At 45.8% G+C, this 27531-nt stretch overlaps 1 protein-coding gene across 1 annotated transcript; it reads left to right on the forward strand.

Annotated features, from left to right (window-relative positions):
* The first annotated feature begins 6493 nt into the window (after positions 1–6493).
* phb (prohibitin) lies at positions 6494–25998 on the forward strand. The gene is made up of 6 exons (XM_033035374.1): positions 6494–6717; positions 13249–13410; positions 15827–15969; positions 18431–18547; positions 24365–24460; positions 25194–25998. The coding sequence occupies exons 1-6, from the start codon at positions 6630–6632 to the stop codon at positions 25407–25409; spliced, it is 822 nt and encodes a 273-aa protein (XP_032891265.1). The 5' UTR covers positions 6494–6629; the 3' UTR covers positions 25410–25998.
* The last annotated feature ends 1533 nt before the right edge of the window (positions 25999–27531 follow it).

Below are 27531 nucleotides of genomic sequence, written 5' to 3' on the forward strand. Positions count from 1 at the left end.
TGCCAGATGGAAGGAATTTAATGTTTAATTCCCATAAATTAATCTAGAAACATCCACTCAATATAATCAAAAAAAATTTTTTTGCACAATACATGGGACTAAAACTGATATTTAATATAAAAATATTGACTATGGATAGGCAATAACACAAAGTATAGACGATTTAGATGCTCTTATGACATGATTGTCCAAAAAAAAGAGCATTTAAATCATCATGCGAGTGGGTTTTTCTGGAACGCGATTGATTGGAACGTTGCATTTGCGGTGAATTTGAACTCCATATCGGCAGGAAAAACACTGCCGGATCGTATGGGGCCCAAATCACATTTTCGCAATGTAAAATTAGATTAAAGCCATCCCAAGAAACACGATTATATGTAAAATATACGACTTACCCTTTGTTTTGTCCCGTTCTTGCGATCCGTCATGTTGAGGGCGTTAGAAGTCGCTTTTTATTTTAATCTAATTATTAAATTGTCTCGCGACTTAAAAAAAATAAAAAATAAAAAATCGGGAACGGAAGTGCCAAAGGTGCCAAAGTCGCGCACACGGCCAGTGGCAGAACTGCAGCGCAGCTGAAGGTAAGTTTTGTAACATCGCTACTAAATGGCCTAATTCTACTCCTATTACTTATGACCTTATGAACTTATGAAGTGACAACTCCCAATATTTTCAATTTTTCATAATTGACTATTTAACATGTCCGCTAGCCTCCCACTTACACCCACACCTGCCACCACCATTTATCTACGTAACAGAAAATCTCTCCTTGCTTTATAACAGGCTCTCTGCTCTCTTAATCCTTCGGGTGAGAGACAGCTTGAGGAAATCAAATAAGGATTGAGGCAGAAAATCTATGGCCTTCTCAAAGCCTGTGCACTGAATCAAATCCGTGAATGAGGATAAGCATCGGGAATATCAGGGGCAGGATCATCAGTGTATTATTTGAACAATACATTACACCACAGGGAAAAAGGATCTCCTGTGGCGTTCTGTGCTGCATCTTGGTGGAACCAGTCTGTTCTCTTCAGGTTGATCAGTGTGTCATGGAGTGTGTGAGCTGTGTTGTCCAAGATGCTCCATAGTTTGAGGAGCATCATCCCCTCCAAGACCACCCCAAGTGAATCCAACTCTGCCCCCAAGACAGAGCCAGCCTTCCTGATTAGCTTGTTAATTTTGTTGACGTTCTCAGCCTTCGCCCTGCTACCCCAGCACACGACATTGAAGATGATGACACTGGCCCCCAGCGATTGATAGAACATCTGCAGCATCTTACTGCAGACATTGAAAGAGCGGACCCTCCTCAGAAAGTACAGACGGCTCTGTCCCTTCTTGTACAGGGCCTCAGCATTCATGGATCAGTCCAGTTTACTGTCTAGGTAAACTCCAAGGTACTTGTACTCCTTGGTAAACTGCACATCCACATCCTTGATGGAGACAGGGGACAGGGGTGTTCCTCTCCTCCTAAAGTCCACCATTAACTCCTTATTCTTGTCGCTGTTGAGCTGCAGGTGATTAAACAATGTCGTTGACTACACCTCTATATTCAGCAAACAAACAAGCCTCTCCTGTGCAGGTTGGACAAACATGAAATTTCCAGAGGGATGGGAAACTGCCCAAAACTGGTTGTTATCACATTTCAGTACATTATGAATATTGCGTAAGAAGGACCTGCTGATGCTGGTTTAAACCGATGATAGACACAAAAAGCTGGAGTAACTCAGCGGGATAGGCAGCATCTCTCGAGAGAAGGAATGGGTGACGTTTCGGGTCGAAGCCCTTCTTTGGGCAGCAGCAATACAAACAGCACTGTAATTTCCCAGTTAGTTTGTGTTAAGTGCCTGTGGATCTTCTCTGAAATCACCTGGTGAACACACCACCAAGGAACAGGCTCTTCCATCCACTAAATCCATCAAGCATCCATCTTACACTAATCCTAGCCTAACCCATGTTATTTTCTCCACAATCTTAGATTCTAACACTCATCGACACACTAGGGACAAATGACTGTGGCAAATAACCTACCAACTTGTGCGTCTTTGAGACTTTACTTCGCTTAAGACTTCAGAGATACAGCGTGGAAACAGGCCCTTCAGCCCACTGAGTCCAAGCCAACAAACAATCACCCCATACACTGGCACTATTGTTCACACTAGGGACAATTTACAATTTTACCAAAGCCAATTAACCTACAAACCTGTACATCTTTGGAGTGTGGGAGGAAACGGGAGCACCCGGATAAAACTCACATGGTCACAGGGAGAATATATAAACTCCATTCAGACAGCACCTGTAGTCAGGATCTAACCCAGGTATCTGGCGCTGTAAGGCAGCAACTCTATCGCTGCGCCACCTTGCCGCCCTGGGGGAAACTGGAACATCCGGAGGAAACTCACACGGTCGCAGGCAAATATGTCAATTTCACACTACGTGGGAAGCAAGGATCGAACAGCAATTGCACTCTGTCACTGTGCCACCCTTGAGGTTTAGCAGCCAACAAATACAGAATACTAGTTCCTCGACATGTATGTGCCAAAGAACACATACATGCAGAGTTAGCTGAAAACACGAGTCGAACTTCTATCAAGCTGTCAAAGCAGAGACTGAATCAAACAATAAATGGCTAAGGAATTCCTAATACCGGTTACCTTGACTAAACCCAGGTTTTGTGTCAATCTCAGCAAATGTTCTTACCTTTGCAAGGGGGTAGTCAGCTTCTGGAGTCATTCCATCTTCAGCAACAAGGGTTTATGGTTGAATCCAAAACATTCTATAAATGTCCTAACTTCTGGTGAACCCCAATTAATGTGATGATGTTTCAATCTCTTTCTCCATCTTGTCATTTCTTTTTTTTTAAATAAATAGATTAATATTAATTCTAGAATTAGTAACTAGCAAAGAAGTCAAGACTATTTAGTGGGTGTATATAATTGATATTAGATTGATTTTCGTACTTCCATATTAAGTTGCTCCCCTCTGTCGGTCTGCTTAATTTAAATGGACTAAAAGCATGGATGCTGCTAATTACATGGTGGAATCATAAAGTTGCCAAAATTTCATCCAATTAGTTTCTTGGCCAAAGACCTGCTCAAGGTGGCATAGTGGCACAACGGTAGAGTTGCTGCCTTACAGCGCTTGAAGCACCAGAGACCCGGGTTTCATCCTGACCAAGGGTGCTGTCTGTACGAAGTTTGTACGTTCTCCCCATGACCGCATGGATTTTCTCTGAGATCTTCGGTTTCCTCCCACACTCCAAAGACGTACAGGTTTGTAGGTAAATTGACTTGTTTAAGTGTAAAGTGTCCCTAGTGTGTGTAGGATAGTGATAGTGTGCAGGGATCGCTGGTCGTTGTGGACTCACTGGGCCGAAGGGCCTGTTTCTGCGCTGTATCTCTAAACTAAGCTCCTGTCACTGTCTACCCAAGAATAAATTCAGATTCAATAGTCAATTCTGACTGATCACACCCCTTCCCATAAGTGCAGGTTTTGTGAATGGCATGAAATTTTGGAATACTAAAGCTATCAGACGGGAGACTTTACTACATAAGTAACACCTCTCCCCGCTCTCAGAGCACTTTCCATGAGCAGGGGTTTAAACCTGCCACGAGGCAGTATCATAAAGAAGCCAAGATCAATGACACTAGATTATGGATTCTTAGTATTAAACGAATCAAAGAATATGGGGTTAACATAGGAAGTGGAACTTAGGCAAAATGTAAGTCATATTTACTGGATGGTGCAGCAAACACAACAAGCTAAATTACCTTCTCCGGCCACCATTTCTTATGCCATGAACACGCACAGAACTCAAACCTGCCTCACTGATTAACAACTGCACCAATGATGACCAACATTTATTATGAACTCTCAGTGAAGCAAGGGGCAAACACAAGATGATAAAAATAAATTTGAAGCATTTATAAGATCAGTTAATGAGGGGAATAGATATAAGATATATAGCAAGGCTGTGTAAGATTAGATCATGAGGGGAATAGATACGGTAAATGCACAGTCTTTTATCCAGAGTGGGGGAAGCAAGAACCAGAGGACATAGGTTTAAGGTGAGAGGAGAAAGATTTAATAGGAACCTGAAGGGCAACATTTTCACAGAGAGGGTGGTGGGTATAGGGAGGTTTCACGGCAGTTGGGTCACGACCCATGACGCGTACTGTTGCTAGGCTACTCCAAATGGATTACACGCGATGAACTGCAGGTAGGCACTTACCATTGATTCCAGCGTAGCGGGCCCGTTAAAACCCGCTGAAATTGTCAATTTTTGCGCTGTAAATAATTATGGAAATCGGGATAAGCGTGTGAGACATTTAGCATACTTCACAATTCCAAAAGTGAGGAGAAATTACGGTAGATAGAAGCGGGAGCTGAAGGGACAACAACAGCCAGAGTGCTTGGCGAACATTGGCCGTTTGCTCACTGCATTTCATCAACTAAGGCATTATTTGTGTTTTTTCTTGATTCCTTTGGCATCTAAAAAGTTTCAGAAGTGATAAATCTGGCTGTAATTTATTTTAATCGCCCATGGTTCCCAAGTGGGTTTTTACATACAAAATGAAAACGCATCTGAAGAAAAATTTAGCCAGATTTATCACTTCTGAGAATTTTTAGATACCAAAGGAATCAAGAAAAAACACAAATAATGCCTTAGTTGATGAAATGCAGTGAGCAAACGAGATAATTCCCAATATTTTCAATGTTTACCAAGCACTTTAGCTGCTGTAGTCCCTTCAGTTCTCGCTTCTCTATACCTTCATTTCGCTTCACGTTTGGAATTCTAAAGTTGGGTACATGTCTCTCACACTTACCCCGACTCCCACAATTTGTTTCAGCGCAAAAATTCAACATTTTGGCGGATTTTAACAGGTAGGAAAATACGCATTTCTAGCATTAATAACATATAAGTGACGGATGTCCTCCAGATGCATTTAGCGGCTCCGTGCGTCAAGCCCTATGACCCGGTGACCTTACGTGCAACCCCCCTATATGGAACGAGCTGCCAGAGGCGGTAGTTGAGGCAGTGACTATCGCAGCATTTAAGAAGCAATTAGACAGCTGTGGGCCAAACGTGGGCAGGTGGGACTAGTGTAGATGGGGCATGTGTAGGAAGGTACTGTAGATGCTGGTGTAAACCAAAGATAAGACACAAAAAGCTGGAGTAACTCAGCGGGAGAGGCAGCGTCTCTGGAGAGGAATGGTTCTGGTTGATTACTGCGCAAACACCTCATCAGTGGTTATCTCGCGCAGGTGATGTTTCAGGTCAAGACCCTTCTTCATGTTGGTCGGCGTGGGCAAGTCGGGCCAATGGGCCTGTTTCCATAATTTATGACTCCATGCAGCACTTGAATTATCTGAATGCACATTATTTGTTTCTCACGTATTCCCTGCAATGAACTTTAGTGAAGATGAGGGCTTGTGAACTCCATCATCAAGTTCGCTGACGACACCACTATTGTGGGGCGTATCACTGATGGGGATGAGTCAGAGTACATAAGAGAGATCGAGCAACTGTCCATATGGTGCCAGCGCAATAACCTGGCCCTCAACACCAGCAAAACCAAGGAACTGATTGTGGACTTTGGAAGGAGTAGGAGGGGGACCCACAGCCCCATTTATATCAACGGGTCGATGGTTGAAAGGGTCAAGAACTTCAAATTCCTGGGCGTGCACATCTCTGAAGATCTTTCCTGGTCCGAGAACACTAACGCAATTATCAAAAAAGCTCATCAGCGCCTCTACTTCCTGAGAAGATTACGGAGAGTCGGATTGTCAAGGAAGACTCTCTCTAACTTCTACAGGTGCACAGTCGAGAGCATGCTGACCGGTTGCATCGTGGCTTGGTTCGGCAATTTGAGCGCCCTGGAGAGGAAAAGACTACAAAAAGTAGTAAACACTGCCCAGTCCATCATCGGCTCTGACCTTCCTTCCATCGAGGGGATTTATCGCAGTCGCTGCCTCAAAAAGGCTGGCAGTATCATCAAAGACCCACACCATCCTGGCCACACACTCATCTCCCTGCTACCTTCAGGTAGAAGGTACAGGAGCCTGAAGACTGCAACAACCAGGTTCAGGAATAACTACTTCCCCTCAGCCATCAGGCTATTAAACCTGGCTCGGACAAAACTCTGATTATTAGCAACCACTTTCTGTTATTTGCACTACCAGTTTATTTATTCATGTGTGTATATATTTATATCATGGTATATGGACACATTTATCTGTTTTGTAGTAAATGCCTACTATTTTCTGTGTGCTTAAGCAAAGCAAGAATTTCATTGTCCTATACAGGGACACATGACAATAAACTCACTTGAACTTGAACTTGTCAGCAGACTTCACTAAGTACACAAAGGCACAGATTGTGAAACAGGCCAATGGCAAAAAGACTGCAGCTCCACACCACGTGCCGCGGCCGCAGAGCATCATGGGTAGTGTAGTCCGAATTCCCTCCGCCTGCCCCCTAGTTTCCGGTGTATAGTCTACACCTCCCATGATGCAGGGCGGCGGGCTGGAGGTCAGGGCCGGTGCATGCGCGGTTGGATCGTGGAGGTGACCGTGCGGCCTGGTCTTGCTTCTGCTGCTCCTCCTCGGCCTCCGTCCCGACTCACGAGCGAAGAATGGCCGCGAAAGTTCTCGAGACCATCGGGAAGATCGGGCTGGGACTGGCCATCACTGGAGGCATCGTCAACTCGGCGCTTTACAACGGTGAGCGGCTCCCGGGTGTGTGGCGCCGGAGCAGCGGGTATCGGTGGTACTCGGGCCCACGGAGCGAGGCTGGGTCCGGGTCGCTGCTGGCGACATTGACCTTCACCTGCTGCGGCCAAGTAGTGACTTTGCCCCCGCGTCCTCGGGCACTGTATGGGTGTCTGCACACCTTTACTCCAGCTCACTCAGGCGGATGAGTCCTGGCCCCACGCTGCTCCCCATGTGCCACCTTGACATTGTGTTGGAGTAACTCAGCGAGCAAGGCAACCTCTGCGGAGGGAATGGATAGTCAACGTTTTGTGTCGAGACCCTTCTTCAGACTGATTGTAGAAGGAGGGGAGAAGCTGGAAAAGAAAGATGTGGGTGGGACAAAGCCTGGCAAATGACAGCTGGACGCAGGAGTTTCTGCAGGTCGACCCCAAAGTTGAAACCCTGTTCTTTCATGAGTAAACATTGAAAATAGGCGCAGGAGTAGGCTATTCGGCCCTTCGAGCCAGCACCGCCATTCAATATGATCATGGCTGATCTAAAATCAGTACCCCGTTCCTGCTTTTTCCTCCATATCCCTTGATTGCCAGCTTTGTGTCATCTGCAAACTTGGACATGTCACATTTAATTCCCTCATCTAAATCGTTAATATATATTGTAAATAAATGGGGTCCCAGCAGCGAGCCTTGCGGCACCCCACTAGTCACTGCCTGCCATTCTGAAAACGACCTGTTAATTCCTACTGTTTAAGAAGGAACTGCAGATGCTGGAAAATCGAAGGTAGACAAAAATGCTGGAGAACCTCAGCGGGTGAGGCAGCATCTATGGAGCGAAGGAAATGGGCAACGTTTCGGGCCGAAACGTTGCCTATAGGGGGGTTGCACGTAAGGTCATCGGGTCAAAGGGCATGACGCATGGAGCAGCTCAATCCATCTGGAGGACATGGCATACACTGTTTGTTAACACACGAAACGCGTACTTTCTTACCTGTTCAAAACCGCTAAACGGGTACATATTTGCGCTGTGGAGGGTGACTGAGCGCTCTGAACCAAATGCTCTAGTATCTTTGCTCTGAACCCGAGCACCTAGATGTAAACGGCCGAAGGAGCGCACCCCTCGGGACATCCCTCCCCCTGTGCGGCCGTGCTGTCACGGGCTGTGGGTTGGCAGCGCCCACACACGGGACCGGGTTGAGCGGGGCCACGGTTCTTGGCAGCAGACACACAGGGACGAAAACGCGGAAAGGTCCCCGTCAGCTGCAGCAGAGTTGGGGACAGTTTGGTCCCTCCACCCACCCAGAGTCACTGACCCCCCACCGACCACCCGGCAACATCCCCGTCAGCTGCAACATAGTTGGGGACAGACTGGTCCCTCCGCCCAACCAGAGTCACTGACCGAGCTGCATCGGCAGCCCCCCTCCCCCCCCAGACCACCCTCCACCCCCCAACCACTCCCCCTCCCCCGGACCACCTGGCAATGTCCCCGTCAGCTGCAGCAGAGTTGGCGACAGTGGTCCCTCCGCCCACCCAGAGTCACTGCATCGGCACCCCCCCCACCCCCGCCTGCGGGGATACACAGCCCGTGTCTGCGAGTGTGGAATCGGTCACTGTGGAGTTCAGATGCTGGGACAGAAGACGGGCCCACTACACTGGAATCCATGCACTCTGCTTACATGCAGTTCACCTCGTGTACTCCAGTTGGCGTTGCGTGGCAACAGGATGGGTCGTGACCCGACTGCCGTGCAACCTCCCTATTTCCTTCGCTCCATAGATGCTGCCTCACCCACTGAGTTTCTCCAGCATTTTTGTCTACCTCCTGTTAATTCCTACTCTTTGCCAACCAGTTCTCTATCCATGTCAATACCCCAGCCCCAATAGCATGTGCTCTAATTTTGCACACTAATGTCTTATGTGGGACCTTGTCAAAGGTTTTTTGCAAGTCCAGATACACCACATCCACTGGCTCTTCCTTTTGCATTCCACTTGTTTCCCTTAATTTCTTCATTTGATCATAGTGGGAGTGTCAAATGGTTTAGTTTTCTAATTTGGTAATTATAGATTGCACAGTGTTAATGATGAGCATACACCATTTGGTGGTTACCCCTAGGGCAATGTCTTGTCAACTGAAGTCATTTTGTTCTGAAATATCAACTTTGTTGTTGACTATTCATATCTAGATATCGAAATGCATCAAGTGGAATGCAGTAGGAAAAGTTTCAATGGGCAACTAATGTGTATAACTCATTATAATTTTCTTGTACTATTGTGGCAATGGGAGTATTATGTTTTGCGAGTAGTCTGTGCTAGGTGTGCCAGTGCTCTTGGGACAATTGAAAATGTCACTCTGTAATCTGCCAGCTGCAAAAACTGTTGCTGCAGGTTCCAGCATTCATTGCACACTTTTATTTTCCCTTGAGTTATTTTTTATGATTGCTGAAACTTGGAATGGTGGAGACATGAGGCAATGAAGGATTCCCCATTCAATGCCTCTGGTTGAACATAAGAGGAATAACAATAGAGCAAATAGCATTATGACCCTATGCAGCGATTCACTTGGCCAATTCTCTTATCTCAAACCTAATTTTCACTGACTTCTTGTACACTCAACTTTCGTAGTCCCGGTATTTCGGGTATCGTGGCTGATTCCAATGATTTTAAAACTCTAAATGAGGGGAGAATATCACCCCGTCCAGATATAACCAGCCGTTATTCTTGAATTGTACTCCCGAGTATCTGCTCGGTCTTCATTATGTACTCATCTAGTTCCATCTTCAATAACTCATGGATTAGTCAAGAATGATTTTCCTTTAGTACAACGCTTGACAGTTTTACAACTTCTCAAGATATATAATGGCATTCAGATGCAGAAATCTTCAGCGGTCCTAACCCGAAGCATCACCTGTCTATTTCCCTCCGCAGATGCTGTCTGGCTTGCTGAGGTCTCCCAGCACTTCATTTTTTGCTTATAATGTTTCTATATGCTCTTATGATTTATTTGATGTACAATTCAGCATCTAAAATTATGAATAGTGTGGAGGTCTTGGGGCTACGTCCTGTCGGTTTCATATCCATCCACTGTCATTCATGATTAGAGGGCCTGTCCCACTATGGCAACCTAATTAGCGAGTTTAGAAGAGTATACGCTCGCCACAAACTCACAGCATGGTCGACACGTCCTTGGAGGTCACTGTAAATCTCCTTCACGCTCAAGAGAAGTTCCCGCATACTTGCGGCCTCAGTTTGGTCGAGGAAAAAGTTTTAACATGCTGAAAAAATTTCCGTGAGTAAAAATTGGTCGGCATGGTTCTTTTGAAGTGGTGGTGGGGTCGCCATGTAGTTATAGGTAGTCGGGGTAGCTGCAGGCAATCTCCTTTGCTGACCGGGCATTTTAATTGGTTCATTGGGGTAAAAAAAAAGTAAGCACAAGTTTTCAGAACCAAGGAAAATCGACCGGTAATGTTAAATGCCAGCTAAACTATTAAAAGTTGTCTGGCTTCTTAAAAGTGTCTCCACTCCTTCCCTTCCCCCTCCCCCCCCCTTCTTCTCCCCCCCCCCCCCCCCCCCCCCTCCCCCCTTCTTCTCCCCCCCCCTTCTTCTCCCCCCTCCCCCTTCTTCTCCCCCTCCCCCTTCTTCTCCCCCCCTCCCCCTTCTTCTCCCCCCCCCTTCTTCTCCCCCCCCCTTCTTCTCCCCCCCCCCTTCTTCTCCCCCCCCCCTTCTTCTCCCCCCCCCTTCTTCTCCCTCCCCCCCCCCTTCTTCCCCCCCCCCCCCTTCTTCTCCCCCTCCCTTCTCCCTCCTCTCCCTCCCTCCTTCTCCCTCCCCCTGCTCTTTTAAAGGACTTACTGGACGGACACTATGCCAGCCGTCTTTTACCTTCCTGTTCATCGCAGGTATCACCTTGGCTTTGCACTGTGTGAATTTCAGACAGCGCTAGCCCGCTTTCCCTGGCCCCCGCCTTTGCGATGCGTGCGTGTGTGTGTGTGTGCTGACGGCCGATCCAGCAGTTTCATCGCTGACGGTCGATCCAGCTCACGGTTTTTCAGACGAGTGCCCCTAAGCTTGAAGGTCGAAGACAGTTGCTGAAAAGTCGCACAAGTAGGACAGGCCCTTTAATGTAGCAGGATTACAAATCTTTAAACTGTTAGATGTAGACATTTTCTAGACTTTCTGATGCATCTGCTCCAGCTTCCAGCTTGCTCTGATGTATTCCTTATGTAAGTAGAGCTGGTCATTTGGCCTGACAAAGTTGAAAGACAGGGATATGTCAAACCCTGTGAGGGCAGTTTATGGTGGAATCCAACTCTACTTGTGCCTTCTAGATGCACAAATGTAGCTTCACTTTAATCTCAATGCACCAGACTGAATAGAATAGCCCATAGTATTTTGGATAAACTAGTCATCTTGAACAATTCTACATCCAATGGCTCAAATTAATCTCTCAACCTGAAGACTATTTTCTGATTGCTTGGTTAGTCCATTCAATACTGAAATCTGTATCATTCTGAATACCTCAAGATACTGCATGGGGCTCTGCCAGGGAAAGTTGCACACCATCCTCATAGAGATTGGATAATTCATTAAAATGCTATGAAGGGAACATTCAACTGATCAGTTCCTTCCCAATGTACAGTGTTTCAAGGTTAATACCCAGCTCTTGATCTGCAGTTGAACTTGTTGGATCAATGGAAGATTATTAATAGTATTTTTCCGTTCTATGAGGACAAACCAAAATGTTATTTTTTTAGTTTTCTCTTTTGTTACCGTATCAATTAGTTCCTAATCTCGGATCCATAGTTGTAGGATGGTTTATCAGCTGAGCATTTACCCTAACTTCCATACAAATTTCTGACTGCACTTGAGGTCTGGCTTCCAATTATGGCATAAAGGGATTGGAAAGAAAAAGGTAAAATTGTACTGTTTTGAGAAAATTATAGGAAGGTTTGCTTTCCACCGTAAAGATTTATTTACCTAAATCCTGTCCATGAAGTACTACTTAGAATTATCTATACCATTACTAAAGATCTCATCTTGACCATATCTCGTCTGCGTTGTTTGTAAATTTGCGCAAAAACGGTACCCTGTGTCCAGAAGTCGGGCGTGAGTCAGTCAGCAAGCCCGGAAGCCGTGAGTGAGAGTCGGGTCCAGAAGCTGCGAGTGAGTGAACCGTAGCTCCAGAAGCCGCGCGAGTGAACGGTGGCTTCAGAAGCCACGAGTGAGTGATTGACAGAACGCTCCCTCCGGCCCCCGCCTGAAGCCTCCCCATCCCCAGCTACAGGACTAGCCCAAGTCCATTTGGCCCACAATGCCCATACTAGCCCTCCAAAAAGCCCCCCCCCCACACACACTGGCCACCGCCTGAAGCCGTCCCCTCCCCGGGCTGCAGGACGCTCCCCCCACCGGCCCCCGCCTGAAGCCGACCCCCTCCCCGGCTGCAGAGACACAGCAAGAAAGAATGGACTGAATAAATCTCCTCTTTAACGTTTAAATTGTTGTTATATTTTAAGAGTCATTCACATTTTAAGCTTTAATAAATCCCTTTTCCACTTGCCGTGCCCGTCAGCTGCACCTGCGCAGTAATACCTGCGTGTTCTATGTCACAATGGGAACCCAATGGGAGGGAATGGCTGCGCCGCCGGAGAGCTGCTAAGAGTGGATGGGGGGCGTTTGAGGGGGGGGGGGATGGAGTGAGTGCTTGGGAGGGGGGGGGGGCAAGGGGTGGAGTGGGAGGGTGAAGGGAGCAGTCGGGATCAGGGGCGTCACAATGGGAACCCGTCAGCAGCACCTGCGCAGTTGGGGGCTATGCGTGAATGATGGAATATTGGTATTGATGGAGAGGTGGAGTATTGTGTTGGGGGACCAGGCCTCCCATTACTCTAGTTTTTCTATAAAACTGGTGTCAGGTCTGGCAATTCTAGTGGCAGTTTTCTGCTTTTTGTTTTCCACTGGGAAGTCTGGAGAGAGGGTGTAGTTCATGATTTATTGTCTGCCAGTTTCTTTAACTTACAAAATTCTTAAGGGGTTGGACAGGCTAGATGCAGGAAGATTGTTCCCGATGTTGGGGAAGTCCAGAACAAGGGGTCACAGTTTAAGGATAAGGGGGAAATCTTTTAGGACCGAGATGAGGAAAGCTTTTTTCACAGAGAGTGGTGAATCTCTGGAATTCTCTGCCGCAGAAGGCAGTTGAGGCCAGTTCATTGGCTATATTTAAGAGGGAGTTAGATGTGGCTAAAGGGATCAGGGGGTATGGAGAGAAGGCAGGTACAGGATACTGAGTTGGATGATCAGCTATGATCATATTGAATGGCGGTGCAGGCTCGAAGGGCCGAATGACCTACTCCTGCACCTATTTTCTATGTTTCTAAGATAACCTGGCAGGATATTCAATATTCTCATATACTCAGTAACCAATGTTATAATTTGTTTGATGTACAACATTGCTTTGGTGTGTATATATTTTTAAAAGCATTTAATTGCCTCATACAATGTCACTTCAGATGTACCTACATTTGATTTTCAAAAATTGTGACATCTAACTTTTATTTCCCAGTTGATGCTGGACACAGAGCCGTAATATTTGATCGATTCCGTGGTGTTCAAACTATTGTCAGCGGTGAAGGCACACATTTCCTTATTCCATGGGTGCAAAAACCAATCATTTATGACTGCCGATCGCAACCACGAAATGTTCCAGTTGTTACTGGTAGCAAAGGTGAGTATAGCCATAATGCTTTCATTTGATTTGATTATGATTACTTAATGTAATACGATCAGTGTAATATTACTTGTTATAAAACTTTTGAGGATAAATAGATCTATACTGGGAAATCGACAAATTAATATGCAGTTTATATATTATACTAAACCAAGGGGCACCCGTTGGGTCCTGTCCCCTTAACGCGTGGTTGCGGGGGGGGGGGGGGGGGTGGCGGCCTGTGGCGTCACACGCACACTAACCACCCCCCACACACGCACACACACATACTAATTACTACCCTTAATATCATATTAATATTGTTCATTGGCTCCTTTTACCCCTTCCTATTTCGAGGGGCAGAGAGAATGGGGCAGAGAAAGAGAGAGGGAGGGGGGGTGGAGAGAGGGGGAGGGCGGGCGGAGTGTGGGGAGAGAGAGGAGGGGGGAGAGGAAGGAGGAGGGGGGGAGAGGGCGGACTTGAACTCGGCAAGCCGGCGGCACGGACGGGATTGACCGGGCGGCGGGTCTCGGCAGCTCGCGGGACCTCGGAAGCCCAACCAAATGACTGCGTGTGCAGCAGCTTCAATCCAGAGCCCTGGTGGTTAGAGGGCGGCTGGGCTGCGGGCGGGGCGGGACCGACAGCCGGCTGAGTGCGAATCGACTGCGAGTCGGGGGGGGTTAATGTAACTCGCAACTCGTGGAAAACAGTGCCCAGCAGGCTGCGCTTTGAAAACTGTGCGCAGCTGGCTGCGAGGAGCAGAGCCATTGTGACGTCATCGGCTCATTAGCTTTAAAAACGATCTCAGATTTGTGAACAATTTGAAGAAATAATTCCTGAAATAATTAATCACATTTTCAGATGAGGCGATTTTTTAGATCATGAGGGTATCTGAGATTTACCCTCATGTAAAAAATTCACTGTTAGCGCGTCGTGTTTTCGAGGAGATGTGAATCACAGACAAACACACAAATACACACCCAAATAAATATATCCACATCCAAGATCAGAGTTTTATAAGTATACTAGACTAAGTGGGACCCGTTGGGTCGTAGCATCACACAACGTCCCCCAACGCAATATTCCATCGCTCCATCAATTCCAATATTGGTGGCCAGTGGGGGGGGGCGCTTTCTGGAGCGCTAGTATGGGTGTTGTGGGCTGAAGGGACTGGTTTCCAGAAGGCTAATATGGACATTGTGGGCCGAATGGATTATTGGGCTGGCGGCTCAGTCACTCAAGCCTGTTGTGCTGGCAGCTCACCCACTCATGGCTAGTGGGCTGGCAGTTGACTCACGGCTATTCCTTGAAATTCCATTTCAAGCCGGGTGCAAGGCCACCAAATTCAAATGCGGTTTCTTACCACTTCAAGCAGGGTACAAGGCCACTAAAGACAGCGAGTCGTGACCTCTCCCTCCTCCATCTTGCAGAGACTGAGCCACGCCCACACTTCTGGGTTTTATAGTCCCTCCCCCACCCAACAGAAGGGGCGTGGCCAGGAGGCGTGATTGACAGGAGAGAGAATCTCAACATTTTTTAAACACTAATAAGTCTTATTTCTCATCGATGGGAAAAATCCTCGGCACCTGATGAGCGGAGGGGGACTCTGAGTAAGATGGCCAAAAATCACAGCCGTACGTGGTAGCGTATTTTTACTAAAATCAATATAAAGCACAAACAGGAAGTGGTCAAGATTAGACTTTTAATTATATAGAAGACAAGGCAACTTTAATTAGGCAAGGCAACTTTAATTAGGTAACACAGCTTTAGCATTTCCAAACCAAAGGCAACACAGCTTGAGCATTTCCAAACCAAAGGCAACACAGCTTTAGCATTTCCAAACCAAAGGCAACACAGCTTTAGCATTTCCAAACTATTTTCAAAACACATTAAGGTCACTGACAGGTCAGTAAAACCACTCACAGTTATATAGATATGTGTTCAGTGTTATTCACAGCTCAGACTGAGAGACGCTCCCCCATCTTGCAGCGACTGACTGAGGCACTCAACACTTCTGGGCTTTATAGTCCCTCTGGAAGGGGCGTGGCCTTCAGGAGAGAGAATCTCAACATTTTTTTAAACGCTAATATCTCTTTTATTTTTTATCGATGGGAAAAATCCTCTTCCCCTGCGCAGCGGAGGGGGACTCTGAGTAAGATGGCCAAAAAATACAGCTGTAAGTGGCAGCGTTTTCTCTAAAATCAATATACAGGAGTGGTCAAGATCAGACTTTTAGTAATATAGATAGATTTCGATATTGGTATTTGTCAAAATGGGCGATTCTACCCCTCCATGTTGAAAACGATGGTGCTGGCAGTAAAGTATAAGATTTTATATTTCACAGTTAGGAATGTAACAGAAGTTGATGCGGTGTGAAAAGTAAAGAGGCTAAAACACAACAATCTCAAGTTACCTAACTTTTTTTATATTACAGATTTACAGAATGTAAATATTACGCTGCGTATTCTCTTTAGACCAATGGCTGATCAGCTGCCCAGGATTTACACTACCATCGGTGAAGATTATGATGAGAGAGTCCTGCCATCCATCACAACAGAAGTCCTGAAGTCTGTTGTTGTGAGTGTCTCGCTGTCTTGGGTGATGAGGAATAAGGAATAAGGATAAATACATCTAGAATTAAAAATGCTTGTACCTTTGCTGCACGTAACAAAATTTGGCATTCTACAGTCTACTGTATCACAGTCCACCCAGGAAAAGCTGTGTTTTAGCTGTTCTTACTTCAGTACAGGAGCCTTTTCCCCCTTAACTTGGGATAAGCTAGAAATGCACATACTTGCTTTTGTGGTTGGTTTTTGCACTTTGTCTATCAATCTCTATTTCAACAGAAACAGTGACGCTGAGGATCAGTTGTAGATTCTGTATAGAGGTTAGTGCCAGTGAGTAACACCTTGCAATGAACAAGTAGACAAGTAAGCTCCGGAGCGCTGTGGCCGCCGACTCCCAACATCGCGGAGCTGTGGCTGCGGGTGTCCGGCCGCGGGCCGCGCTGGATTTGGAGCGTCGCGCAGCAAGGGGTAAAGTTCGCCGGGGTCGGAGCTCCAAATCTAGCACGGTCTGCGGCCCGCAGCCACAGCTCCGCAATGTTGGGAGTCGGCGGCCACAGCGCTCCGGAGCTTACCGCACGGCGACCCAGTAAGGCATTGCCCGCGTCCCGCTGGTATCCCAGCACTGCGCCGCCGCCGACTCCCAACATCGCGGAGCTGGGGCTGCGGGCGGCGCTGGATTTGGAGCGCCGCGGAGCCAGGGATCGAGTTCGGCGGGGTCCGAGCTCCAACCGCCGCTCCAATTTCGATGGTAGGCCGCGAGGACGGGGCGAAGAAGCAGCTTAGAGGGATGCTGCCTCTCCGACCAGGTAGGGGACTAAGAATTAAAGTCCCCCCCCCTCACACCAGCAGCTACAGTAGTACAGACCTGGGTTGACCGTGGGTCGTTTCGGGTCAAGTTTGGCGCCAAACGCGAGCTTTGGTGTGCAGACGACGTCCTGGAAAAAAATGTCCGGTTTTCGGAGCTTTTCGGTTTCCGGAATTTCGGATAAAAGGTTGTGTAACTGTATCTGGAATAAGTTGCCATACATGTTGGAAGCTGGTACAATTACAATGTTTAATCGGCGTTTGGATAGGATAAGCAATGGCCTAATGTGCACAATGGTTCTAATGTAGATAAACATCACATTCAGTGAAAAATTGGTGGCTGAACTGCATTTGTGCTGTACGTTTCTATAAGTCTCTGATGTTTGCTATGTCATAAATAACAGTTTCACTAACTCTCAAGTGGATGGCAATCTCTGAACTCAAATTTTTTGGCTGGGCGAGTTTTAAAATTGTGCGTTATTGATTTCAAGCAATTCTGATGGTATCTCCTGGAAATTTGCATCTACTATTGACTTTCATCTATAAATTGTTCATTGCTTAAAATACAAAGATTCCATCAGTGAATTAGATATTTGTACAGTTCAATGGTATTTTATTGTCACATGTACCTAGATGCAGTGAAATACAATTGAATAGAGTTCAGTAAAATCTTATCAACATAATCGTACTTGAAGTATAGGAGTGTGAGAATAGTATCACACTGGGGTAGTACATGAGTTGCCATGTTTCAGGTGCCATCTTGTACCCTTCAAGTTTCAAAGTAATTAAATTGTAGTCTTAACTTTGTCTAAAGGCCCATTGTACTGGCAGTGACTCTGGATCAGAGTTGCAAGGGTTGGCCTCGTCAGATGGTGACATTGGTGTCACCCACCACTGGGCCGCTGCTGTGTGCTTCTGCAGGCCACGTCCGATGCTCACTCGTCTGATGTCTGTGGGCCTCCAGCGAAGCCTTGTCCAATCGATCCCCCGGCTGCTGCAGGACCCACAGTGGCGTACTCCATGGACGCATCTACCCATGAACTCAGTCACCTGCGCTCCCCCGTCACCTCAATGTTCTGCAACCACAGCCTGGCCTCTGTGCTTGGGGGGCCTACCATAGTTAAATTCTGAACCCACCAGAATGCCTCCGAGGACACGGGAGATAAACCCCCAGCCTACTCGCCAGCATCATTCCTCTTCTCTGTCCGCAGCCGCCATCTTGAAGACACATTCTTTATTTTCAATTCCACTGCATGCATGCAATCCATTTTGCCTTGGCAAAAAAGAGGGCTGATCTAAATTCTGCACAACATCGCTGGATTGCATCCATATGCGAGCAGATTCTGGAGGTGGAGGAATGATTGTTAATCACCTAAACGAGTAACTAACACAAAAATAACCTCTTGAGCACAGCCAATCATTCTACTGATTATGCTTTTGTAATACTAACTGTTTTTTAACCAATTCTATCAGTTTAAGCATCTACACGTGTCTGTGTCATGGATCTGTTGCTTTTTTTCCACTTGCTGGCTTGAGTTGTAACAGTTTGAAGGAATTATTTCCATGTATTCCTATAACTGTGCCTTATGGTCATTGGTTTGGTATAATTTATGGTGATCTACTTGGTGATTATAATTTAAACCAATCCAAAATTGTGCACTTTACAGGCCCGGTTTGATGCTGGTGAGTTGATCACACAGAGAGAGATGGTATCCAGACAGGTCAGCGAGGATTTGACAGAGAGAGCTGCTGCTTTTGGACTTCTCCTGGATGACGTATCATTGGTAATATTTGCATTTCAATCTGCTTTTTTTCCTGGTCCTTTTATGGCTGCTGCGATTATATAACTGTCCTTCAGTGATTTAATTATAAAAAATATTTTAATGTTATGCTCACTTGTTGACAATTTAAAGAAAACATCACGGCTCAATTAATTATAAATATGCAGACACTCCCTGACTTGTGCAAGTGGTATATTCCAGAGACACTTGCGCAAGTCATAATTTACGCAAATCAGAATTGCCTAGAGCAGTACTGTACGCTTGTAGATTTTTCCGCAAAACCTGAGATGTTCTGGGTATAATCCATATCCCTTCATGCCCTGCATATCCATGTGCTGATCCAAAAGTCTTTAATGCCACTATCGTATCTGCCCACAGCACCACACCTGTCGGTGCATTATAACCATATAACAATTACAGCACGGAAACAGGCCATCTCGACCCTTCTAGTCCGTGCCAAACACGTATTCTCCCCTAGTCCCATATACCTGCGCTCAGACCATAACCCTCCATTCCTTTCCCGTCCATATAACTATCCAATTTATTTTTAAATGATAAAAACGAACCTGCCTCCACCACCTTCACTGGAAGCTCATTCCACACAGCCACCACTCTCTGAGTAAAGAAGTTCCCCCTCATGTTACCCCTAAACTTCTGTCCTTTAATTCTCAAGTCATGTCCCCTTGTTTGAATCTTCCCTACTCTCAGTGGGAAAAGCTTATCCACGTCAACTCTGTCTATCCCTCTCATCATTTTAAAGACCTCTATCAAGTCCCCCCTTAACCTTCTGCGCTCCAAAGAATAAAGCCCTAACTTGTTCAACCTTTCTCTGTAACTTAGTTGCTGAAACCCAGGCAACATTCTAGTAAATCGCCTCTGTACTCTCTCTATTTTGTTGACATCCTTCCTATAATTAGGCGACCAAAATTGTACACCGTACTCCAGAATTGGCCTCACCAATGCCTTGTACAATTTTAACATTACATCCCAACTTCTGTACTCAATGCTCTGATTTATAAAGACCAGCACACCAAAAGCTTTCTTTACCACCCTATCTACATGAGATTCCACTTTCAGGGAACTGTGCACAGTTATTCCCAGATCCCTCTGTTCACCTGCATTCTTCAATTCCCTACCATTTACCATGTACGTCCTATTTTGATTTGTCCTGCCAAGATGTAGCACCTCACACTTATCAGCATTAAACTCCATCTGCCATCTTTCAGCCCACTCTTCCAACTGGCATAAATCTCTCTGTAGACTTTGAAAATCTACTTCATTATCCACAACCCCACCTATCTTAGTATCAATTGCATACTTACTAATCCAATTTACCACACCATCATCCAGATCATTGATGTACATGACAAACAACAGTGGACCCAACACAGATCCCTGTGGCACCCCACTAGTCACTGGCCTCCAACCTGACAAACAACCATCCACCATTACTCTGGCATCTCCCATTCAGCCACTGTTGAATCCATCTTGCTACTCCACCATAAATATCCAACAATTGTACCTTCTTAACCAACCTTCCGTGAGGAACCTTGTCAAAGGCCTTACTGAAGTTCATATATACAACATCCACTGCTTTACCCTCATCAATTTCCCGAGTAACCTCTTCAAAAAATTCAAGAAGATTAGTCAAACATGACCTTCCAGGCACAAATCCATGTTGACTGTTCCTAATCAGACCCTGTTTATCCAGATGCTTATATATATTATCTAAGTATCCTTTCCATTAATTTGCCCACCACTGACGTCAAACTAACAGGTCTATAATTGCTAGGTTTACTCTTAGACCCCTTTTTAAACAATGGAACAACATGCGCAGTACGCCAATCCTCCGGCACTATTCCCGTTTCTAATGACATTTGAAATATTTCTGTCATAGCCCCTGCTATTTCTACACTAACTTCCCTCAATGTCCTAGGGAATATCCTGTCCGGACCTGGAGACTTATCCACTTTTATATTTCTCAAAAGTGTCAGTACTTCCTCTTCTTTGAATCTCATAGTTTCCATAGCTACTCTACTTGTTTCCCTTACCTCACATCATTCAATATCCTTCTCCTTGGTGAATACCGAAGAATAGAAATTGTTCAATATCTCCCCCATCTCTTTTGGCTCTGCAGATAGCTGTCCACTCTGACTCTCTAATGGACCAGTTTTATCCCTCGTTATCCTTTTGCTATTAATATAGCTGTAGAAACCCTTTGGATTTACTTTCACCTTACTTGCCAAAGCGCCCTCATATCTTCTTTTAGCTTTTCTAATTTATTTCTTAAGATTCTTTTTACATTCTTTATACTCCTCAAGCACCTCATTTACTCCATGCTGCCTATAATTATTGTAGATCTCTCTCTTTTTCCGAACCGTGTCCAATTTCCCTTGAAAACCATGGCTCTTTCCAATTTTTACTATTTCCTTTCAACCGAACAGGGACATAAAGATTCTGTACTCTTAAAATTTCACCTTTAAATGTCCTCCATTTCTCTTCCACATCTTTCCCATAAAACAAACTGTCCCAATTTACTCCTTTTAAATCCTTTCGCATCTCCTCAAAGTTAGCCTTTCTCCAATCAAAAATCTCAACCCTAGGTCCAGTTCTGACCCTCTCCATAATTATATTGAAACTAATGGTATTGTGATCACTGGTCCCGAACTGTTCCCCAACGCATACCTCTGCCACCTGACCCTTCTCATTTCCTAACAGGAGGTCCAGCACCGCCTCTTCTCTAGTAGGTACTTCTATGTATTGCTGCAAAAAACTATCCTGCACACATTTTACAAACTCCAACCCATCCAGCCCGTTTATAGAATGTGTTTCCCAGTCTATGTGTGGAAAATTGAAATCTCCCACAATCACTACCTTGTGCTTACTACTAATATCTGCAATCTCCTTACATATTTGCTCTTCCAATTCTCGCTCCCCATTTGGCGGTCTATAATACACCCCTATAAGTGTTGCTACCCCTTTCCCATTTCTCAGTTCCACCCAAATAGCCTCCCTAGACGAGCCCTCTAATCTATCCTGCCCTAGTGGCGGCGCGGCTCTGGCTGCAGCGGCTCTCCGGCAGTCCTGTTTATTTTGTGTTTTTTGGGTTGTTTATTTTCGTTTTGGTTAGTCTAGTTTTGGTTTTTAGTTTGTGTTTTGGGGAGGGGGGGGGTTGAAACGGGGCTTGCTGTCTCTCCCTGCGGGGGAATGCGACTTTTTTGTCGTATTCCCCTTCTCTGCCTCCGTCTGCGCTGAGGCCTAATGGCGGAGCTGGCGACCTCGAGGCTCAGGAGGCAGAGCCCGCCAGGACTCGCACTGAGCTCGCTCTCGTGAGGACGGCCTGGCTCGGGGCTGGAACAGGGCTTTCGTGAGGGGCTGTGACGGCCGGCCCGAGGAAGGAACGGTGCTCCCGTCGGAGTAGCCGAGCTCGGGGAGGTACGGCGTTCCCAGCCTGAGGAAGGAGCGACGCCCAGTCGGGGCGGCCCAGCCTGAGGGAGGAGCGGCGCCCGGTCGGGGCGGCCCAGCCTGAGGGAGGAGCGGTGCCCGGTCGGGGCGGCCCAGCCTGAGGGAGGAGCGGTGCCCGGTCGGGGCGGCCCAGCCTGAGGGAGGAGCGGCGCCCAGTCGGGGCGGCCTGGCCCGAGGGAGGAGCGGCGGCCTGGCGCGAGGCTGAGACGGTGGCAGTACTCACGTGAGGGCGATCCGGCTCGGGGCTGGAACGATGCTCCGGGGGCTGGGACGGCAGTGGCCTGAGACCGGGGGTTCGGCCGCGGGCCAGCGGCTGCGTCAGCAGGTCTGGTGAGCGGCAGCTTCGACTACCCCGGGCCGCGGTGTTTGAGCCGCGAGGACAGGTTTTAACATCGCCCGGGGGGTATCGCCTCAGCGCAGAAGGAGAAGAGGAGGGAAGAGACTGCAGCCCTAAGACTTTTGCCTCCATCACAGTGAGGAGATGTTGGGTGGACTCACTGTGGTGGATGTTAATATGTGTTTATTGTTGTTTTTTATTGTATTGTATTATATGTATGACTGCTTAAATTTCGTTCAGACTTCGGTCTGGATGACAATAAAAGGCTATTCTATTCTATTCTATTCTAAAGCACTGCTGTAATATCTTCCCTGATAAGCAATGCAACACCTCCACCTCTTGCCCCTCCAATTCTATCACACCTGAAGCAACGAAATCCTGGAATATTTAGTTTCCAATCACAGCCCTCCTGCAACCATGTTTCACTGATCGCCACAACATCATACTTCCAGGTGTCAATCCAGGCTCTAAGTTCATCCACCTTTCTTACAATGCTCCTAGCATTAAAATTTACACATTTAAGAAACCCACCCTCTCTTATTCTCTGTTTATTGTCTTTTTCTTCTCTTTCCCCTACATTTCGGGTCAGAGTGCTACCATTCTCTGCCTCCTGCCTCATACACTGACTGCTAGCTTTCCCAATTTGAGTCCCTCCCCCCAACCATACTAGTTTAAAGTCTCCCCAGTAGCCTTTGCAAATCTCCCCGCCAGGATATTGGTCCCCCTCGAGTTCAAGTGCAACCCGTCCTTTCTGTACAGGTCGCACCTTCCCCAAAAGAGGCCCCAATGATCCAGAAACTTGAATCCATACCCACTGCACCAGTCCCTCGTCCACTCATTTATCCTTCACCTTGCTCCATTCCTACTCTCACTGTTGCGTGGCACAGGCAGTAATCCTGAGATTGTTACCTTTGCAGTCCTTCTCCTTAACTCTCTACCTAATTCCCTAAATTCTTCTTTCAGGACCTCTTCTCTTTTTTTACCTATGTCGTTGGTACCTTTTGGTACCACAACCTCAGGCTCCTCTCCCTCCCATTTCAGGATTTCTTGGACACGTTCAGACACATCCCTGACCCTGGCACCAGGGAGGCAAACTACCATCCGGCTCTCCTGTCTGCGTCCACAGAATCGCCTATCCGACCCCCTGACTAGCGTTCTAGGCACTCTGTATTTTAAAGAAAACTTGCACAGCAAATATCAGAGATTAACAGCCCCACCCATCTCTTGTAAACTTTGCCTTCGTCTCTAGTATTCTCTCTAGCATTTGATATTTCCATTGTAGGGAAAATGGTTCTGACTGTCTTCCCTATCTGTGCCTCTTGTAATTTTATTTACTTTTACCCCTCGACCTCCAGCATTTCAGAGACAACGATCCAAGGCTGTCCAACTTCTCTTGTAGCTAATGCACCCTAATCCGGACATCATTCTAATTTATCACTCTATGTACTTACGCTGCCACTTTCAAGGAATTATAGACTTGGACCCCAAGATCCCCTTCTTCATCAGTTTTGTAAATTTGAAATGTTAAGTAGATGCTAGTTAAATGTTATTTAAGCCTAAATTGAGAGCCTAATTGTTGTTGTCATACCCTCTCCCTATGCGACTCCGAGGGTGGAAAGTAATTTCTCTCCTATATCTTTTACTCTTTCTCTACCTCAAAGTCTTACGTTCAGAGCTGATCTGCTAGAAAGCTCACATTTGAGACTGATGGGTTTTAGACATTCTACATGCTACCCTAAAATTCTTTTGCCCAGCAAATATGCCATGTCAAACCACTACTTGGCACAGAGACCGTGAGTTCAAAAGCTCTGCAAGAATTTCTCAATTATAAATGCAGAATGCAAATGCACAGGGCAGATCCCACCTCCCTCATTGTTGGTCAACTCCACAAATTGCAGCAGTCATGCAATTTGTTGATGATATGGTAACCTCCCTGACTTTTGTATAAAAGATTTACTATGAGTTTGATCATCCATTTTATATTTCTGATCTTTGTGTACCCACTTTGTTTTCTTCAGACTCATTTGACCTTTGGCAAAGAGTTCACAGAGGCTGTGGAGCTCAAACAAGTTGCACAACAGGAAGCTGAAAGGGCCAGATTTGTTGTAGAGAAGGTAAGTGCTGGTTTGCTGCACTGGGCCTGTAGTTGCAAAACAAACAAGAAAACAAATCATTTATGAAACTGGAGTAAAACTGGGAAAACATTATAAGCTTGTTATCTAAATTGGTCCCCTCTAATCTGATTCATTCTAACCATTTATAGTACCTCACTTGCATTTAATTGTCCAATTAGGAAAAAAACTTGCAGTAAAGGTTATTGGAGTTTCTTGGAATGTACAGAAATTAGTTAATTTTAGCTAATGGAATCGGATACCACACGGAGCAGTTGAAATGACATAGATACTTTTTGTTTAAGAAGGAACTGCAGATGCTGGAAAATCAAAGGTAGACAAAAATGCTGGAGAAACTCAGGGGATGAGGCAGCATCTATGGAGCAAAGGAAATAGGCGGAGTTTCGGGTCGAGACCCTTCTTCAGACTCTATGGAGCAAAGGAAACAGGCGCCGTTTCGGGTCGAGACCCTTCTTCAAACCCTTTTTGGGGGTGTTAGATAAATCTGTGAGGGAGAAAGGAGTAGAGTATGTTGATATTATAAAATAAGACCGAGTGGGTTGAGGCTGGTAGAAAACACTGATTTTCACAGATTGCACAGGGAATGGGGGTATGGATTATGTGCAAGCAGATAAGAGATGGTCTTGGCATGTTCTGCACAGACATTGTGGGCCGACATTGGTTTCTGAAATATTTTCATGCTGCTGACACGTTGCAATGTTGTTTTGTTGGACAGGCTGAGCAACAGAAGAAAGCAGCGGTTATTACTGCAGAAGGGGATTCTAAAGCTGCAGAACTAATCGCTAACGCAATGGCACAAGTTGGAGATGGTTTGATTGAACTAAGAAAACTGGAAGCTGCCGAGGATATCGCTTACCAGCTCTCTAGATCTCGCAATGTAACCTATTTACCGTCTGGTCAGTCAACATTACTTCAGCTGCCCCAACATTAACAAAGATCTTTGTCATGATGCATTGTATGTCCAAAATAACTAAATCTCCTTTTTTATATGTATGTCCTTTCTCTCAATGCAATCTTTGGTCCCAAAAATTGCATTTGTAGACTAGGAATGGAAAGAATTAGATTAGGAAAAATAATTGGTTTGAATGTGTAATGTTATTCAGCATACTGCAGTTGGCGTAGTTTACTCTCGTTCTGCCGCAGGGATTGCCTGATTTAAAAAGATATACAAATAACCACGGTCCAAAGTTATGACATCACATTTCGTTTTAGAAAACTTGTTAAAGTTATTCCTACAAAATAATGTGGAACAATGCAGAATGTGTGTAAAAGTTACAGTACAGAACAAAATGCATTTTGTGATTAAAACGTGATGTAAATTACTAATCTGGATTTAAATCAGTGAAAGCATGAAGGTACCGCAATGATTATTTCTTTAATTAAAAAAACTACAGAATGGTACAGAACCTCAGAATCCATTCTGTGCTTTGCAGAGCCTATGTGAAAAATTGTATTTAATGACTGTCGTAATGGGTGCAAAGGTAATTTTTTTTTTAAATTCAATAAATATACTGAAGTTACCAAATTTTGTCTTTCGTCATTTAGGGTAACATTTTGCTGTTAGGAATTGTTCCGAATTGTTGCAAACGTGCAGTGCCACAGTGTGGTAATGTTTTTCAGCATACTGCAATTGGCGTAGTTTACTCTCGCTCTGCTGCAGGGATTGGCTGACTTAAAAAGATATACGGTCCACCATGGTTATTTGTGCCACTGTGCCACCCTAAGACACAGGCAGATGCGCCACCAGCAGTGGCTGCCTCGCCAACAGTCTGTCCTTTCTTTTTGTTATTTTTAGTATGGGTTGGGGTGAAACTTTTTTTTCCAATCCCTTACCTCGACAAAGTTGCGATTTCTTTCCGTGTTGTATCTCCGTCCTCACTGCGGCCTAACATCGTGGAGTTGGCGGCCTTTCCTGGAGACCGACCGGCGCTCCAAGCCACGGGAGTCTGCGGGACTTTAACATCGTGGAGCTTGCGATCCCTTTGCCGGGGATTGAAGCTCCAACCGCGGGGCCTGTGGACTTTAACATCGTGATCGGGATACATCACAACGTGGTTTGGCAACTGTTCCACCCAAGACTGCCAGAAATTGCAGTCAATGCACCGCAGTCCATCACACATATCTACCACCATCCCCCTATCGCTCGGCCTGAGGAAAGCAGTCAACATAATCAAGCACCGCTCATTCCCAGTCATTCTCCCTCTCGTTGGGCTGAAGATATAAAATCATCTTCCCTGCTGTTATCAGATTCTTGAATTGATCTCTCATAAGCTAAGGATGTATTCCGCACTTTTTGTATCTCCTTTCCCTGTAATGCTGTATTCTGCACTCTGATTCCTTTGTTTTAGCACTTCCTATTGTACCTATCTATGGTTTGTTTGATTATACATGTGCATGGTAAGATTCACCTGGATACCACACACAACTTTTTTCACTGTACCTTGGTACACATGAGCATAATAAATCAATTATCAGTTAGGTCAGCTCTCATTCTTGAACACAAAAGCTCGTCACCCCATCTCTCCACTTACGACAAACCAATAATCTAAGAAGGATCCCGACCGGAAACGTCACCTATCCTTTCTCTCCAGAGATGCTGCTTGACCCACTGAGTTACTCCAGCACTTTGTGTCTTTCTTCGATATAAACCAGCTTTTTGTTTCTACAAGGAATTAGCTTGTTGAATCTTCAATCCATTTCATCAAAAACTAATAAATCACTTTTTGCGGATTGAGAACAAAATTGTACATCTATCTATCTTCTATCTATTATATAAAAGTCTGTGGCTGCCGTCCGTCCATCCGGCTGCCGCTGCCTTTCTTCCTTTTGATTCGTTCCATCGTGTGATGTCACAATGCCCAATGCTCAAAGACATTCTTGCCATAGAGGGAGTACAGAGAAGGTTCACCAGACTGATTCCTGAGATGTCAGGACTTTCATATGAAGAAAGACTGGATAGACTCGGCTTGTACTCGCTAGATTTTAGAAGATTGAGGGGGGATCTTATAGAAACCGATGTTGGGGAAGTCCAGAACACGGGGTCACAGTTTAAG

Source organism: Amblyraja radiata, chromosome 16 (assembly GCF_010909765.2).
Source record: "Amblyraja radiata isolate CabotCenter1 chromosome 16, sAmbRad1.1.pri, whole genome shotgun sequence".
In the NCBI taxonomy this organism is placed as follows: domain Eukaryota; kingdom Metazoa; phylum Chordata; class Chondrichthyes; order Rajiformes; family Rajidae; genus Amblyraja; species Amblyraja radiata.